General features: G+C 36.8%; 1 protein-coding gene across 7 annotated transcripts in view; it reads left to right on the plus strand.

The window, feature by feature from the left end:
* Cdk19 (cyclin dependent kinase 19) overlaps window positions 1-13,677 on the plus strand; it is a 159,325-nt gene extending 145,648 nt beyond the window's left edge. For 6 of the 7 annotated variants that reach the window (XM_047558141.1, XM_047558146.1, XM_047558145.1 and 3 more), the window contains 2 exons: window positions 650-916; window positions 9,297-13,677. In XM_047558141.1, coding sequence (XP_047414097.1) covers window positions 650-916; window positions 9,297-9,428 — 399 coding nt within the window. In that variant the 3' untranslated portion in view covers window positions 9,429-13,677. Of the gene's footprint in view, window positions 1-649; window positions 917-3,388; window positions 4,035-9,296 lie in introns of those variants that run through there. The other variant, XM_047558142.1, reaches the window with a different exon arrangement.
* The last annotated feature ends 629 nt before the right edge of the window (window positions 13,678-14,306 follow it).

Raw genomic sequence — 14,306 nt, forward strand, 5'->3', positions numbered from 1 at the left:
AGGGTAAGGGTGGCAAAAAGATAATTTAGGGGAGCATAATTTGCTAAATTGTATTTACTTATCCACCTTTTATTTAATTAAATAGATTTTCATTTTCTGTGGAAATTTGGTGATTGTAGGTATTGCTTGAAGTATGAAATATAATAAGCTTACAGATCATTGAACTTCCTGGTTTATCTAATAGCTTATTCTAATCCAATTCCTAATTCTTGCTTTTTTGTTCAGTGTCATTACCATCATATTACATAGGACTGTCTTTTGCAGGCATCATTCTGTTCTTTCATCTTAACTGGATATAACTGCCTCCTCCCCACACTGCTCTTCTTTTCCAAAATCTTGATTGAAAAGATTTCTTACAGCTGTTTTAATGGGTACAAAACCATTTCTTTTGTACCCAATGGCCAGTGAAGTGTCTGTGACTGATTTTGGAGGATTACTGTGCATTCTGGAATGCATTCTGTTCCAGGGCTGGTATGTTGAACTTTGGGGATGCTATATTCTCTGGCTGCCCTGTTCTTCAGTCATTCTAGTCACTTAGTGACCCATACAGGTTGTGCCCCAGGTGGGTCAGCAGTCACATGTGCATATCAAGTAATAGAATTTCCTGTGAATTTAGTTTCATGTCTCAATTTTTTGTCTGCCATTGAAGAATCAGCAGCAGCAGCAGAACCAGCATCAGCAGCCTACAGCCCCTCCACAACAGGCAGCAGCCCCTCCACAGGCACCCCCACCACAGCAGAACAACACTCAGACCAATGGGACGACAGGAGGGGCTGCGACTGGTGTCGGAGGCGCTGGAGCTGGGCTGCAGCACAACCAGGACTCCGGCCTGAATCAGGTGCCTCCAAACAAGAAGCCAAGGCTGGGGCCTTCAGGCACAAACTCAGGGGGGCCAGTTATGCCGTCAGATTATCAGGTATTCCCCTGAATTTTCTCCTTTTTAATGAGTGTGTGTGTGTTATGAAATGTGGTTTATGAAATGGAAAATAGTTCTCTTAAAAAGAGAGTTAAATAGTTAAATAGAGTTAAATAGTTCTTAATTCTTAACATTTGATGTACAAATTCTGTGATTCTGTTTCTAGGGCACTATATAAAAATGAAGATTTTTATCATATTCCATGTAATTGTGAGATATTTTGTATCTTGACTTACTTGTTCTAATACTTGGAAGAGAAAAAGTAGGGAGGTAGGCAGCTTCCTCCTTAAAGAAAATTGTATTTTTACTCATATAGTTGCCTATCAGCTTTGGATCTGAAGAAGAAAATACCTAGATAAGCAATTGGAAAGGGAGGGGAGTAGTGGCTTACAATGGATAAAAATTAATTACATTCTTAGAAAGATTTGCTCTTACTGGGAGAAAGTAGTAGCCGAATAGCTATAGAAGAGAAAAGAATGAAGACTGGGACTTCTCAGAAATAACTGTTAAAGTCTCACAAGAAATAATTTTGAGACTAGACAGTACTTTTGTTATTAAGATAAAAGGAGGGGGGGATGGGTTGTTGCTGAATGGTAGAGCACTTGCCTAGCATGTGTGAGGCACTGGGTTTGATTCTCAGCACTGCATATAAATAAATTAATTAAAGATCCACTGACAACTAAAAATATATATACATATGTAAATATGTGTGTGTTTTATGAAATGTGGTTTATGAAATGGAAAATAGGATCTCTTAAAAAGAGGGTTAAGTAGTTAGAGTTGAATAGTTAACTCTATATACCATATATATGTGTATATGTATATACATACATATACTCTATATACATATGTAAATGTATGTATACATATATGTAAATATATATAAAGAAAAACTACAATTATATCACTAATTTAGGAAATTAAAGGAGAAATGTCTAAGGAGAGAGGTGAAAATACCTATCATGATACCTTAGAGAATGTTGCAAAAATATTTCTTTCAAGGTGGCAAGAAGCTAAGAAAAGATCTGAGTAGAAGGTAAAACTTAAGTGAAAGAAAAAGAAAGTTTAGAACCGTGGTCCCTCAGGGAATCACAGAAGAGGAACACTTAGGATAGAGATAATAATAGGAAACAAAATCTCTAGCAAGGGAGCTATAAACTCACTGATAAGAAACTGGAATAAAGAGAAGCAGCAAGAAAGACATAATAAATAGCAGCCCAAACTGGCTTTACATTTTGAATATCTCAGCAAACTAATGTGTTTTCACACAACTACTTCTCTAAAAACTCTTCAAAGATTTCCTATTAACAGAAGAATAGAGAATACTTACCTTCAGTTCCAATTAAACCACTCAAAACTTCATTTTGATCCACTAAAAATAGCTTGCTATCTTGTCAGTAGTCATGAACATATTTGAATTTCGTTATAAATTCCACCTTTTCCCAAACTTTAGTTTATCCCTATAATATGAGCCACAAATGTTGACTGTATACTCTTATCTTTGTGCCTCAGATTATATTAACCTGTGTTACAGGAAATAGTTTATGTAAACATTTGTTAAACATGGTATATTAGTTGACTTTCTGTTGCTATGACAAAATACCTGAGAAAATAACCTTAGAGGAGGAACAATTTATTTTGGCTCATGGTTCCACAAGTTTTAGTTCATAGTCTCTTGGCCCCATTACTATGCATTTATGGTAAGGCAGAATATCATGCATGGCAGGGAACACCTGGCCAGGAATCAGGGAGAGAGGGAGTGGGGAGTGACCTGGAACAAGATATACCCTTCAAGAACACACCCATAGTGACCAACTTCTCTAAGGAGGCCCCACTTCCTACAGTTTTCACCATCTCCCCATAGTCCATTCAATTACAACCCTGTCAGGGGATTAGTCCCTTAATGAGATCAGTGTCCTTATGATCCAGGCACTTACTAAAAACCCCACCTCTGCACATTACTCTATTATGGACCAAGCCTTCAACATTAATTCTTTGGGGAACATTATAGATCCAAGTCATAATTGATGTAAGGCAGACCTTATTCAAGGGGGACTATGTCAGAGTCTTGAAGTGGGAAGAGAGATGGGACTCAACTCCAACACTAACAATGGCAAGCAGAGTTTCAGTACCAAGGCATAGGGTGGAAGTTGGAGAATGGAAAATTACCACAAGGAAACATCAAGGATAAAAGATTTCTGACTTGATAGGATTGAGGATTGTTGCTGAAGGCAGGCCAGGGAGATCCGTTACCAAGGGTGGTGGGTTTTTCTAACACACCTTAGCAGGATTCTTGTTAATAGGATTCAGTAAGGACAAAGAGAGAGGCGCACAGTTGGGCCTAGTCAAGTAGAGGACTCAGAGGAGCCTAACTAAAGTTTTGGTTGAGAGAGGGACTCCTTTAAAATAAAAAAATTAAAGAATCAACTAGACATTGTCCTTTTAACTAATAATAGTTTACTTCCTTCCTAGCTCCATCTCATGCTGAAAACAAAAACTGTCCCAAGCCAGGCACCAATGAACCACAACTCTGATGCATACCTCTTGACTCACTACTTTTGTCTTCCTCTTCTGTAAACCTAAACTGTTGTCCGTGACGGGAGACAGATTTCTAGACTGGCTGTCTTCCCAGTTTGGGCCAAATTGCAAATAAATTCATTCATACTTCACCATCATTTTTCTCTTTGTTAATTAGACACTGAACTATTGGTGACTGAATCTGTCTGTTGGGACCTCCAGAGTTGAACCTCTGGTTGAGGTGGTTCTACTCCCCTGACACACATACCATAACAAAAGGACAGCCTCTTTGTCACCTAGTGATAGATAATTATAGGTCAATTACTGTATTTCCTCGTGTTCTTGGCAAATTCAAAAATTCTTCAAAGTGATTTTCTTTATCCAAATTGTTCTCCACCTATAAGTAAGCCTTCCCTCACATCCACAGAATGGATAATTATCTCAGTGATTTTAGTTGGAAGAGTAGAACCATTTGCAAGTCTTACATAATCATCATGTTTGTTGTTTATGTACTACAGAAGAGGTATTATGCCAAGTGCAATCTGCTAACCCAACAGTAATCATAACTATCCTAACAATCATAGGGCATTAGTTTTATAATTTTCTTCTTTTCTTATATTTTCTGGTTCTAGGACTTCTCAGAATAAAACTTTTTTTTTTTTTTTTTTTTTTTGTGGTGCTGGAGATTGAACCCAGGGCCTTGTGCTTGTGAGGCAGGCCCTCTACCAGCTGAGCCACATCCCCAACCCAATAAAATGTTTTTATATGTATATTTCAGTTTAATCTTGAATGAATCATTTTTCATAATCTCTAAGATAGCTAATATGATATTTTATTTTTTTTGTATTTGGTTCTCCCTATTACTTTTATCTCAGTTTATTCAAGGCCAGACTTAACTTTTCTGTTAGGGAGAACTTTTACTTTACTCTTCAGTGAGTTCCATTAGTAGAGTTTCAAGGCTTTGGGGCTGCTTCCAGTGTAAGCAAATCTGATTAGTACTTTGAAAAGAGGGAAATTGGCTTTTTCTCTGTCTAAAAATTAAATCTTCTCTTTAAAAAAGTTAGGTTTCACTGCTAATACTGAGACAGACTGACTTTGCACACCCCCTGATGTGATATTGTGTGTACATATTGCTTGGTGCAGTCCTGTCCAAAATGCACACTCTGAATCTAATTATGAGGAAACCTCAGACAAGACAAAATTGAGGGACATTTTATAAAATAGCCAGCCCAACTCTTTGAAAATGTGAAGTTTAAGAAAGTTAATGAAAATCTGATCCAGGAAGATGAAAGAGACAGGACAACTGAATAAAATGTGTCATCTTCATGATTGGATTTGTGACTGGAAAAAAAGAGCAACAAAGGATATTATTGGGGAAACTGGTAAGTTTTGAATATGGTCTATCAATTATATTAGTGCTAAATTTCCTAAATTTGATGAATGTACTCTGTTATGTAAGAATATCCTAATCTTTCTCTGAGATGATTTAGAAAAATATACCTCTCACTATATATATGTGTGTATGTAAGTATACTTACACATAAGTACACATGTATGTATACATGCACATATTCATACACACTCAGAATGATAAAGCAAATGTGAAAGTATTAGAAATCAGTGAATTGAGGTTTCTTTGTATTCATTTTGCAACTCTTCTGTAAGTTTGAAATTATATCCAATAAAAAAGTATCACCCCCCAAAAAAAGTTATGTTTCAGCACATTAGATTCTTATGTGTTTACATTATATTTTACCAACAGAATTGCCACTGATGAATTCTAAGTGGAAAGAACTTTTTTTTTATTAAAAAACTTCAAATAAAACATAACTAAAATTTTGAAAGCCACCTTTTACCAACACAACTTGTTCGCTGTGTAATTTTGGAAGAGGTAAAGCCAAGTATTTTTGTTGTTGTTGTTCTAATTACTTACACATGATAGCATAATGCATCAACTCATTGTACACAAATGGAGCACAACTTCTCATTTCTCTGGTTGTACACGATGCAGAGTCACAGTGTTTGTGCAATCATGCATGAACATAAAGTAATAATGTCTGTCTCATTTCACTTTCCTTCCTACCCCACACCCCCTCCCCTCCCTCACTTCCCTCTGCCTGACCCAAAATTCCTCCATTCTTCCCTGGCCGTCCCCCGTTATGGTTCAGTATTCACATATTAGAGAAAACATTTGACCTTTGATTTTTGGGGATTGCCTTATTTCACTTAGCATGGCATTCTCCAGCTCCATCCATTTACCTGCAAATGCCATAATTTCATTCTTTAAGGCTGAGTAATATTCCATTATGTATATTTACCACATTTTCTTTATCCATTCATCTGTTGAAGGGCATCTAGGTTGGTTTCAGAATTCAGCTATTGTGAATTGAGTTGCTGTAGACATTGATGTGGCTGTGTCACTGTAGTATGCTGATTTTAAGTCCTTTAGGTATAAACCGAGGAGTGGGATACCTAGGTCAAATGGTGGTTCCATTCCAAGTTTTCTAAGAATCTTCGTACTGCTTTCCAGACTGGTTGCACCAATTTGTAGTCCCACCAGCAATGTATGAGTAAGCATACCGTTTCCCCTACATCCTCACCAACACTTATTATTGCTTGTATTCTTGATAATTGCCATTCTGACTGGAGTGAGATGGAATCTTAGAGTAGTTGTGATTTGCTTTCTCTAATTGCTAGAGATGTTGAACATTTTTTAATATATTTGTTGTTCAATTGTATATCATCTTCTGTGAAGTGTCTGTTCAGTTCCTTAGCCCATTTATTGATTTGTTATTTGTTGTTTTGGTGTTATTTGACTTAAAAGATAAGAATCATATGATTATCTCAGTAGATTCAGAAAAAGCTTTTGACAAAATACAGCACCCCTTCATGTTCAAATCACTAGAAAAACCAGGGGTAGTAGAAACAAACCTCAAGATTGTAAAAGCTACCTACTCTAAGCCCAAGGCCAATGTCATTCTGAATGGAGAAAAATCGAAAGCATTCTCTCTAAAAACCGAAACAAGACAGGAATATCCTCTTTCACCACTTCTATTCAACATCATCCTTGAAACTAGCCAGAACAATTGAATGAAAGAAATTAAAGGGGTACGAATAGAAAAAGAACTCAAACTATCAAAATTTGCTGATGACATGATTTTATATTTAGATAATCCAAAAAATTCAACCAGAAAACTCCTAGAGCTAATAAATGAATTCAGCAAAGTAGCAGGATATAAAATCAACACCCATAAATCAAATGCATTTGTATACATTAGTGATGAATTCTCTTAAAGAGAAATTAGGAAAACTATCTCATTCACAACAGCCTCAAAAAAAAAAAAAAATCTTTGGGAATCAATCTAACAAAAGAAATGAGATGAAAGACCTCTACAATGAAAACTACAGAACACTAAAGAAAGAAATTGAAGACCTTTGAAGAGGGAAAGATCTCCCAGGCTCTTGGATAGACAACATTAATATTGTCAAAATGGCCATTACTACCAAAAGTGTTATACAGATTCAACACAATTCCTATTAAAATCCCAATATCATTCTTCACAGAACTAGAAAAAGCAATCATGAAATTCATTTGGAAAAATAAGAGACCCAAAATAGCCAAAACAATTCTTAGCAAGAAGAGTGAAGCAGGAGGCATCACAGTACCAGACCTTAAACTATACTACAGAGCCATAGTAATAAAAACAGCATGGTATTGGCACCAAAATAGACATGTAAATCAATGGTACAGAATAGAAGACACAGACAAACCTATATAAAAACAGTTATCTCATACTAGACAATGGTGCCAAAAACATACAATGGAGAAAAGATAGCCTCTTCAACAAATGGTGCTAGGAAAACTGAACATCCATATGTAGCAAAGTAAAATTAAACCTGTTTCTCTCACCTTACACAAAAGTCTGCTCACAGTGGATCAAGGATCTAGGAATTAGGCCAGAGACCCTGTACCTAATAGAAGAAAAAGTAGGCCCAAATCTTCTTCATGTCGGCTTTGGACCTGACTTCCTTAACAAGACTCGTAAAACATAAGAATAAAATCAAGAATCAATAAATGTGAAGGATTCAAACTGAAAAACTTCTTCTCAGCAAAGGAAACAATAAAGTAAAGAGAGAGCCTACAGAGTGGGAGAAAATCTTTACCACACACACTTCATATAGAGCACTAATCTCCAGGATATATAAAGCCAAGTTGTTTTTGACCAAGACTGTATTACTGCCCTTTTGTCTTGGGCAGATATTGCAAGTTTGGTTTGGTAGTCTGTGCACATTGAGGGGATGGACCTTGCTGATTTCTCTTTCTTTTTTTGTTTATTTGGTTTTGGTGGTGGGGATTGAAACCAGGGCCAAGGGCATGCAATGTGCACACATGCTCTACTGTACCCCCAACCTATTCCTTCTTTTTTTTTTTTTTGGTGCTGGGGATTGAACCCAGGGCCTTGTGCTTACAAGGCAAGCACTCTACCGACTGAGCTCTCTCCCCAGCCCCTATCCTTCTTAAACTTCTTAAGTCACCCCTTGGTCATTTACATTTTTAACTCCAACTAATAGTTTTATTGCATGTATTCTTTCTCACTTTGCTTATAGGTAAACCTAATCTTCAGAATGTAGGCAAAGACACTATATTCAGAGGCTTAGGTGCCAGCTATACTTAACGTTTAATCAGGTACAATGTTCTTATTTCTGTAGGTGAAATTTTCTTTTATACATTTTCTTCATATTTTCTATGAAATCTATGAAGATGTTTCATTTAAAGTAATAAACATACATTGAGCTGAAGTACAAGCAGCAGCTCACACCTGTGTCCCAGCATTCAGGATGCTAAGACTGGAAGTTTACTTGAGCCTGGGAGTTCAAGACTAACCTGGGCAATATGGTGAGACCCCCTCATCTCAGAAAGCAAAGAAATGCATTTGTGTCTACTCTTATAGGCAACCATGCATGAAATTGTTTTATTTGCTTATTGGATAGGAAGCAGGATATATTGATGGGCAGACTTTGTTCTAATAATATCTGAAGTTTTTAAAACCCATATCATGCCCTGCCCAACCTTTCCTTCCTTCATCTTCTGGGTTGGACTAGCTTCTACCTTGGAAAATTATTTTCTCCAAAGTAGTGATTTCATAGTCACAGCTTTGTTCTTTTTTTTTTTTTTTTTTTTTAAGATGTTGATAGACCTTTATTTATTAATTTACTTACACTTGGTGCTGAGAATTGAACACAGTACCTCACACATGCTAGGCAAGTGCTGTACTACTGAGCCACAACCCCAGCCTTGTTCTTTATAATGAGAAAATTAACAGTATATCAGTATACTTTGCAAATACCATTGATTTCCATATGCCAAATTGATCATTCTTATTTGTAAATCTCAGTTATGAAAAGGTTAAATTGTACCCAGTATTTGTATGAAGAGCAGTGGGTCAGCATTTCCCTTCTACCTTTCTTTGCCAATGTTGCTCATCTCCCAAAGAAATCCATCCAAATGTCATACCTGTCAGAATGTGTGGTTATAGTGGTGGCAGGCTGTGATTTCAGAGAAGTAAATGTATTACCAAACTGAGTTAGCTGTCAGATACTATGGATCTGAACCCGAAGCCTAATAATGATAATGGTTTGTATCTCCAGCCTACTGTGATTGACATCTTGAACCATACTCTTCCTTTTTTTTATTTTTATTTTTTGTTTTGGTTGTAGGTGGACACCATAACTTTATTTATTTTTATGTGGTTCTAAGGGTCAAATCTGGTACCTCACATATGCTAGGAAAGCTGAGCTACAACCCCAGCCTCAAGCCATAATCATCTTATATCAGTAACCTCCTTTTCCTATTTCCTTCTAGCACTCCAGTTCTCGCCTGAATTACCAAAGCAGCGTTCAGGGATCCTCTCAGTCCCAGAGCTCTCTAGGCTACTCCTCCTCGTCTCAACAGAGTGCACAGTACCACCCATCTCACCAGGCCCACCGGTACTGATCTGCAGCCCTTGACTTGGCCCAGTCCAGCACAAAGCAAGACTCCAGCAATATGATGTCTGCAAAGAACCCCCAACATGCAAACTACAATGCCATTTATAACTCACGTGTTTGGGAGGAAAACTTTATATATTGAGTATTTTTCAGGACTGATATCTCTTCTTTATTGACTTATGGAAGAGCCTTGTGAAGTTTCCCCAGTACCCCTTCCCTGCATGTGTTCCATTGTGACTTCTCTGATAAAGCGTCTGATCTAATTCCAGCACTTCTGTAACCTTCAGCATTTTTTTTGAAGGATTTTCTGGTGCACCTTTCTCATGCTGTAGCAATCACTATGATTTATCTTTTCAAAGTTCTTTTAATAGGATTTTAATGTTTTAGAAACAGGATTCCAGTGGTGTATAGTTTTATACTTCATGAACTGATTCAGCAACACAGGTAACAATGCACCTTTTAGAGCTCTACACATTTTTCACAGACTCTGTTTTGCTCATGGAAGTCTTAAACAAAACTGTTACTGTCCCAAAGTACTTTACTATTATGTTTTTATTTATCTAGTTTCAGGGAAGGCCTAGTAAAAAACAAGTGGTGGGACAGAGGGACCCTACAACCAAAAACAGCCTAGATCTTTGCAGTTACTATGCTTTATGCTCTGAAAAACAGAGGTGTGTGGTGATTTTTATATAATCATTCATACGGAACTTAGTTCCTAGAATCATCATTCTGAATAGTGTTCAGTAATTAAGAATTTATGATTTTAAACTTCATGTAGTTAAGTCTACCTTAAAAAGGGTTTCAAGAGCTTTGATGAAATACAGTCCTGGTGACCCATACCAGAAAGCTAAAGAGAATATTAACTGCACTAGAATTTCTTTAAGGGGTAATGTTGATCAAAGGATTGGTTACTTCCCCTAAAGGAAAAGCTTTTAGTGTGTATTGTATGTAAAGTTGGCTTCTCTAAAGGAACTTTTGCTTTCTTGTTTCTTCACATCTGGGTAGGTGTGAGTAACTTTACTTAATCAAGGGTATTCAAATTAAGCCTGCAGATTCATCTGCTTTTAAAGTAAAGAGCAGTGTTCTCCATTTGTATTTGCATTAGACATAGTGACTATTTTTAAAGCATGTTAAAAATGTAGGTTTTATTCATGTTTAAAGTGTGTATTATGTATGCATACTTTTGCTTTTGTTACTGAAACTTAATTCTATCAAGAATCTTTTCATTGCACTGAATGCTTTCTTTTGCCCCTAACAGAAAACTTAATAATCGTGCCTAAAAACTATGGGCAGTTAGTGTAAGACTATACTAGATAAGGTGAATATTTGCATTTCCATTATCTATGAATTAGAGGCTAAGTTCTTTCTTAGCCAGTTTAAGGAGCCCCTCATTCTCCAGAGTCAAAAGGAAATGTAAAGACAGAGCTCCCATTGTAATGTAAGGGGTAAAAAAAAAAAAAAAAAAAAAAAAAAAGTGTTCTGAATGCTACTAGCAGCACCAGCCTTGTTTTAAATGTTTTCTTAAGCTAGAAGAAATAGCTGATTGTCATATATGCAAATTATATGCATTTTTAAAACTATTCTTTGTGAACTTATCTACCTGGTTATGATACTCTGGGTCCATATACAAGTGAAATAAGATTTTTAGACAGAAGCCAGTATACATTTTGCACTATTGAAGTGATACTGTAGCCAGCCAGGACCTTACTGATCTCAGCATAATAATGCTATTAATAATAATACTGTATAGTGACATTCATCAAGACTGCAGATGATACAGTTGACATGCTCCATTTGAAGGAATTTCTGATCATTTTCATGGTATTTTATCACTGTCATTTTTTAAAATAAGAAATTAGCACCTTCCTGCATGAAGTTGCTACCTGTGTAAAGTTCTGTCCTATGGCGTGAAGTCTCACTGTCTAGAGCTACTGGTCCTCAGATGCTCACTGCACCCTTGCCGTGTGTCCAGTGCTCTGCTGGATGGAAAACAACAGAACATACTTCCTGTTGCTTATGGTCAATTCAGTGACAATAAGCTCTCTTGGGATGTCTATGCCATGTAATTGACTTGAAAGTGAAACTGTCTTATAATATGAAGGCCCTTTGGTTTACTCTAAACCCACTTGGATAGGTATTATTCCAAATTCCATAGTAAGTGGTGTTAGGGAAGGATTTCTTTGTCCAACTTAGGTAAAAACCAGTGATTTAATATCAGAAAAGACAATGTATATTTGAAATGTTCACAGTAACCTTCAATAATTGGATGACTCTCGTAGGCAGAACACACTCTACTAAGTGGTTGTAGGAAGTTACAATGAAAATAGAAGCTTTCATCCTGCGCCCAAGGGGAAGAGAGCTTACATTTAATAAAAGGAGACAACCCCAGATATGTACATCAACCCAAATATCATGCCCCTTAATACTTAATTAGCAACTTTGATATACAGTACAGTTCTTAGGATTTGTGTTTATACATTCACAGGACCATCCTACTTTCCTTGTACATAATGAATTTTACTGGTAGAACTGACATCAGCTATAAGGGAATTTTGTCAGTTGCTTCCAGTACAGTGTTCTCCAGGATATAGCCAGAGATTTCCTTTACATGAATGACTGGGCTTATCACTATGCTGGTTCTGACCCTTTTCTCCTCTCTTCTTGCCTCAGGGTCAGTGATGCCCACCGGTGCCCATTACCCTTCGGAATAATTTTGGTTCATATTTTCCTTTCTTTATAAAGGGGAACAAAGCCTTGCATACACATAAGGGCCCTAGACTGTGGGGCTTCTAAGGAGACCTATGAAGCTTTTGGGAGGCAAAATTGAAACTTTTTGGTTCCCAAATGACTGCGTTCCTCTTTGAAAGATTATTAGATACTGTTATGTCTCCTGAGGATGCAGTGGGGAGAGAGATCCCTCAGCCTTTAGGAACGCCCAAACCAGGGGAGATGATTGAAAGAATGAATTGAAGATTTTCTGCTCTTGATATTATAGGTCAGTTTTAGAGTTAGCTTTCTGATGAGGTGTATGTTTGGGAAAAGGAATTCAAAGGTTTAGGACAAACGAGCTCAAAATAAGGTAGCTTGGCGGCAGGGCTGATACTGTGAGGCTGAAACAATCCTTGTGATGAAGTAGATCATGCAGTGAGATGCAAAAACCAAGGACATGTATATTTTTATATCTGTGTGGTTTTGAAACTTTAGTACTTAGAATTTTGGCCTTATGCGCTATCTTTTGCTCTTATAAACACAGTGTACTCTTAAGAATGGAAAGGGACGACATTTATGTATCTGTTCACTGCCTCAGTCCTGGTAGAGCAACTGCTAGTTGTTCTCTATGCCTCTAAAATGATGCTGTTTTCTCTACCTAGGCAAAAGAAGAGAAAAATTAGTTGGAGAATAAGACTTGCAGCTTGATCTACTTTTCAGTAAATTTATGTAGCAGAAACTGTTCAATGAAGGAAGAATTCTATGAAAGTTGCAAATCTTAAACTCTGCTGGTATCTTCTTAGGAGGTGGAGAAAGGCAGTGAAATCGCCATCAGATTAAGAAGCTTGAAGGAGTCAAGTACAAGTAATGTTTTATATAAAACAGCAGTTTAGGTCCCCATATTCTTCAAGAATTGTCACAAATATCATAAAGCAAAGGTCATTATTTTAGAATTTAAAAAAAAAAATGTGTTCCTAAGGCCATACTTACTCTTCTATGCTATCACTGCAAGGGAGTGATATGTATTATATGAAAAAAAAAATCTTAATGCACTGTTATCTCCTAAATATTTAGTAAATTAATACTATTTAATTTTTTTAAAGATTTGTCTGTGTAGACACTAAAAGTATTACGCAAAATCTGGACTGAAGATGTCCTTTTTAACAACAATGGAAAGTACTTTTTATATATGTTATGTAGTATATCCTTTCTAAACTGCCTAGTTTGTATTTCCGATAATTCCTCTTTGTGAAGTGCACCTGTCCTTGTCTCTTTTCCAGTCATTTTCTGCACGCATCCCTCTTTGTATGATTATAGAGACGACTATAGCTCTCCATGCCCCACTGCGATTTTGTGTGCTCCGCGCTGGCCGCGCCTCAGCAAGGCTGGCTCCCTCCATGGATGCAGGATGAGCTGCCACTTTGGAGCTGAGTGTTTCCCACTTTTGAGTTGTCCTGACATTCTTCTTGAAATGACTGTTAAAACTAAAATAAATTACAATGCATTTATTTTATATTCTTGGTCGAAATAAAATTTAATTGACTTTGTTTCTGTGTGGGTTTTTTAAGTACATGACAACACTTGTGCCAAGTTTTAAATGTTAAAATGTCATCTACGTGCCTGGAAGCTTTTATGGTCACACTTATCCTGCAGAGTCTCCCTGTGAATTACAATGTTATTTTGCTCAGTGTGATTATGATATCACAAAACCACAGAAGCAAGCAAGACTTACAAATAGCTCACAAGTGAAATTACAGCTCTCTAAACGCCTCTAGGAGAAACATCTTTTTTTTTTTTTTTTTTTAAATGAAAATTACCACGATGTTTTAGGAAAAACAAGCAACATTTTGTGGATGGGGTCGGGTTGGGGGATTCTCCTTGTATAAGAGCATTCTTTTGAACATGACTGCTCTTCTGTAATTTAACCGATGAATCTTCTGTGGTTACTCCAATAGTCAAAGGCATCGTAGAATGAATTGAATTTTAAGTGACAATGAAACCCTGTCAAAATAAATTTTTTTTTTTTTTTTGAAAAGGGTCTGCAGATGTAGCTCAGTGGAGAGCATTTGCCTAGTTTGTTTGAGGCTCTAGTTCAATCCCCAGCACTGGGGGGGGGGGGGGGGGGGGACAACAACAAAGACTTTTAAAAGACATAAATATAAAACTTCTATTTAGA

This window comes from Sciurus carolinensis, chromosome 7 (genome assembly GCF_902686445.1).
Source record: "Sciurus carolinensis chromosome 7, mSciCar1.2, whole genome shotgun sequence".
NCBI classification, from domain to species: domain Eukaryota; kingdom Metazoa; phylum Chordata; class Mammalia; order Rodentia; family Sciuridae; genus Sciurus; species Sciurus carolinensis.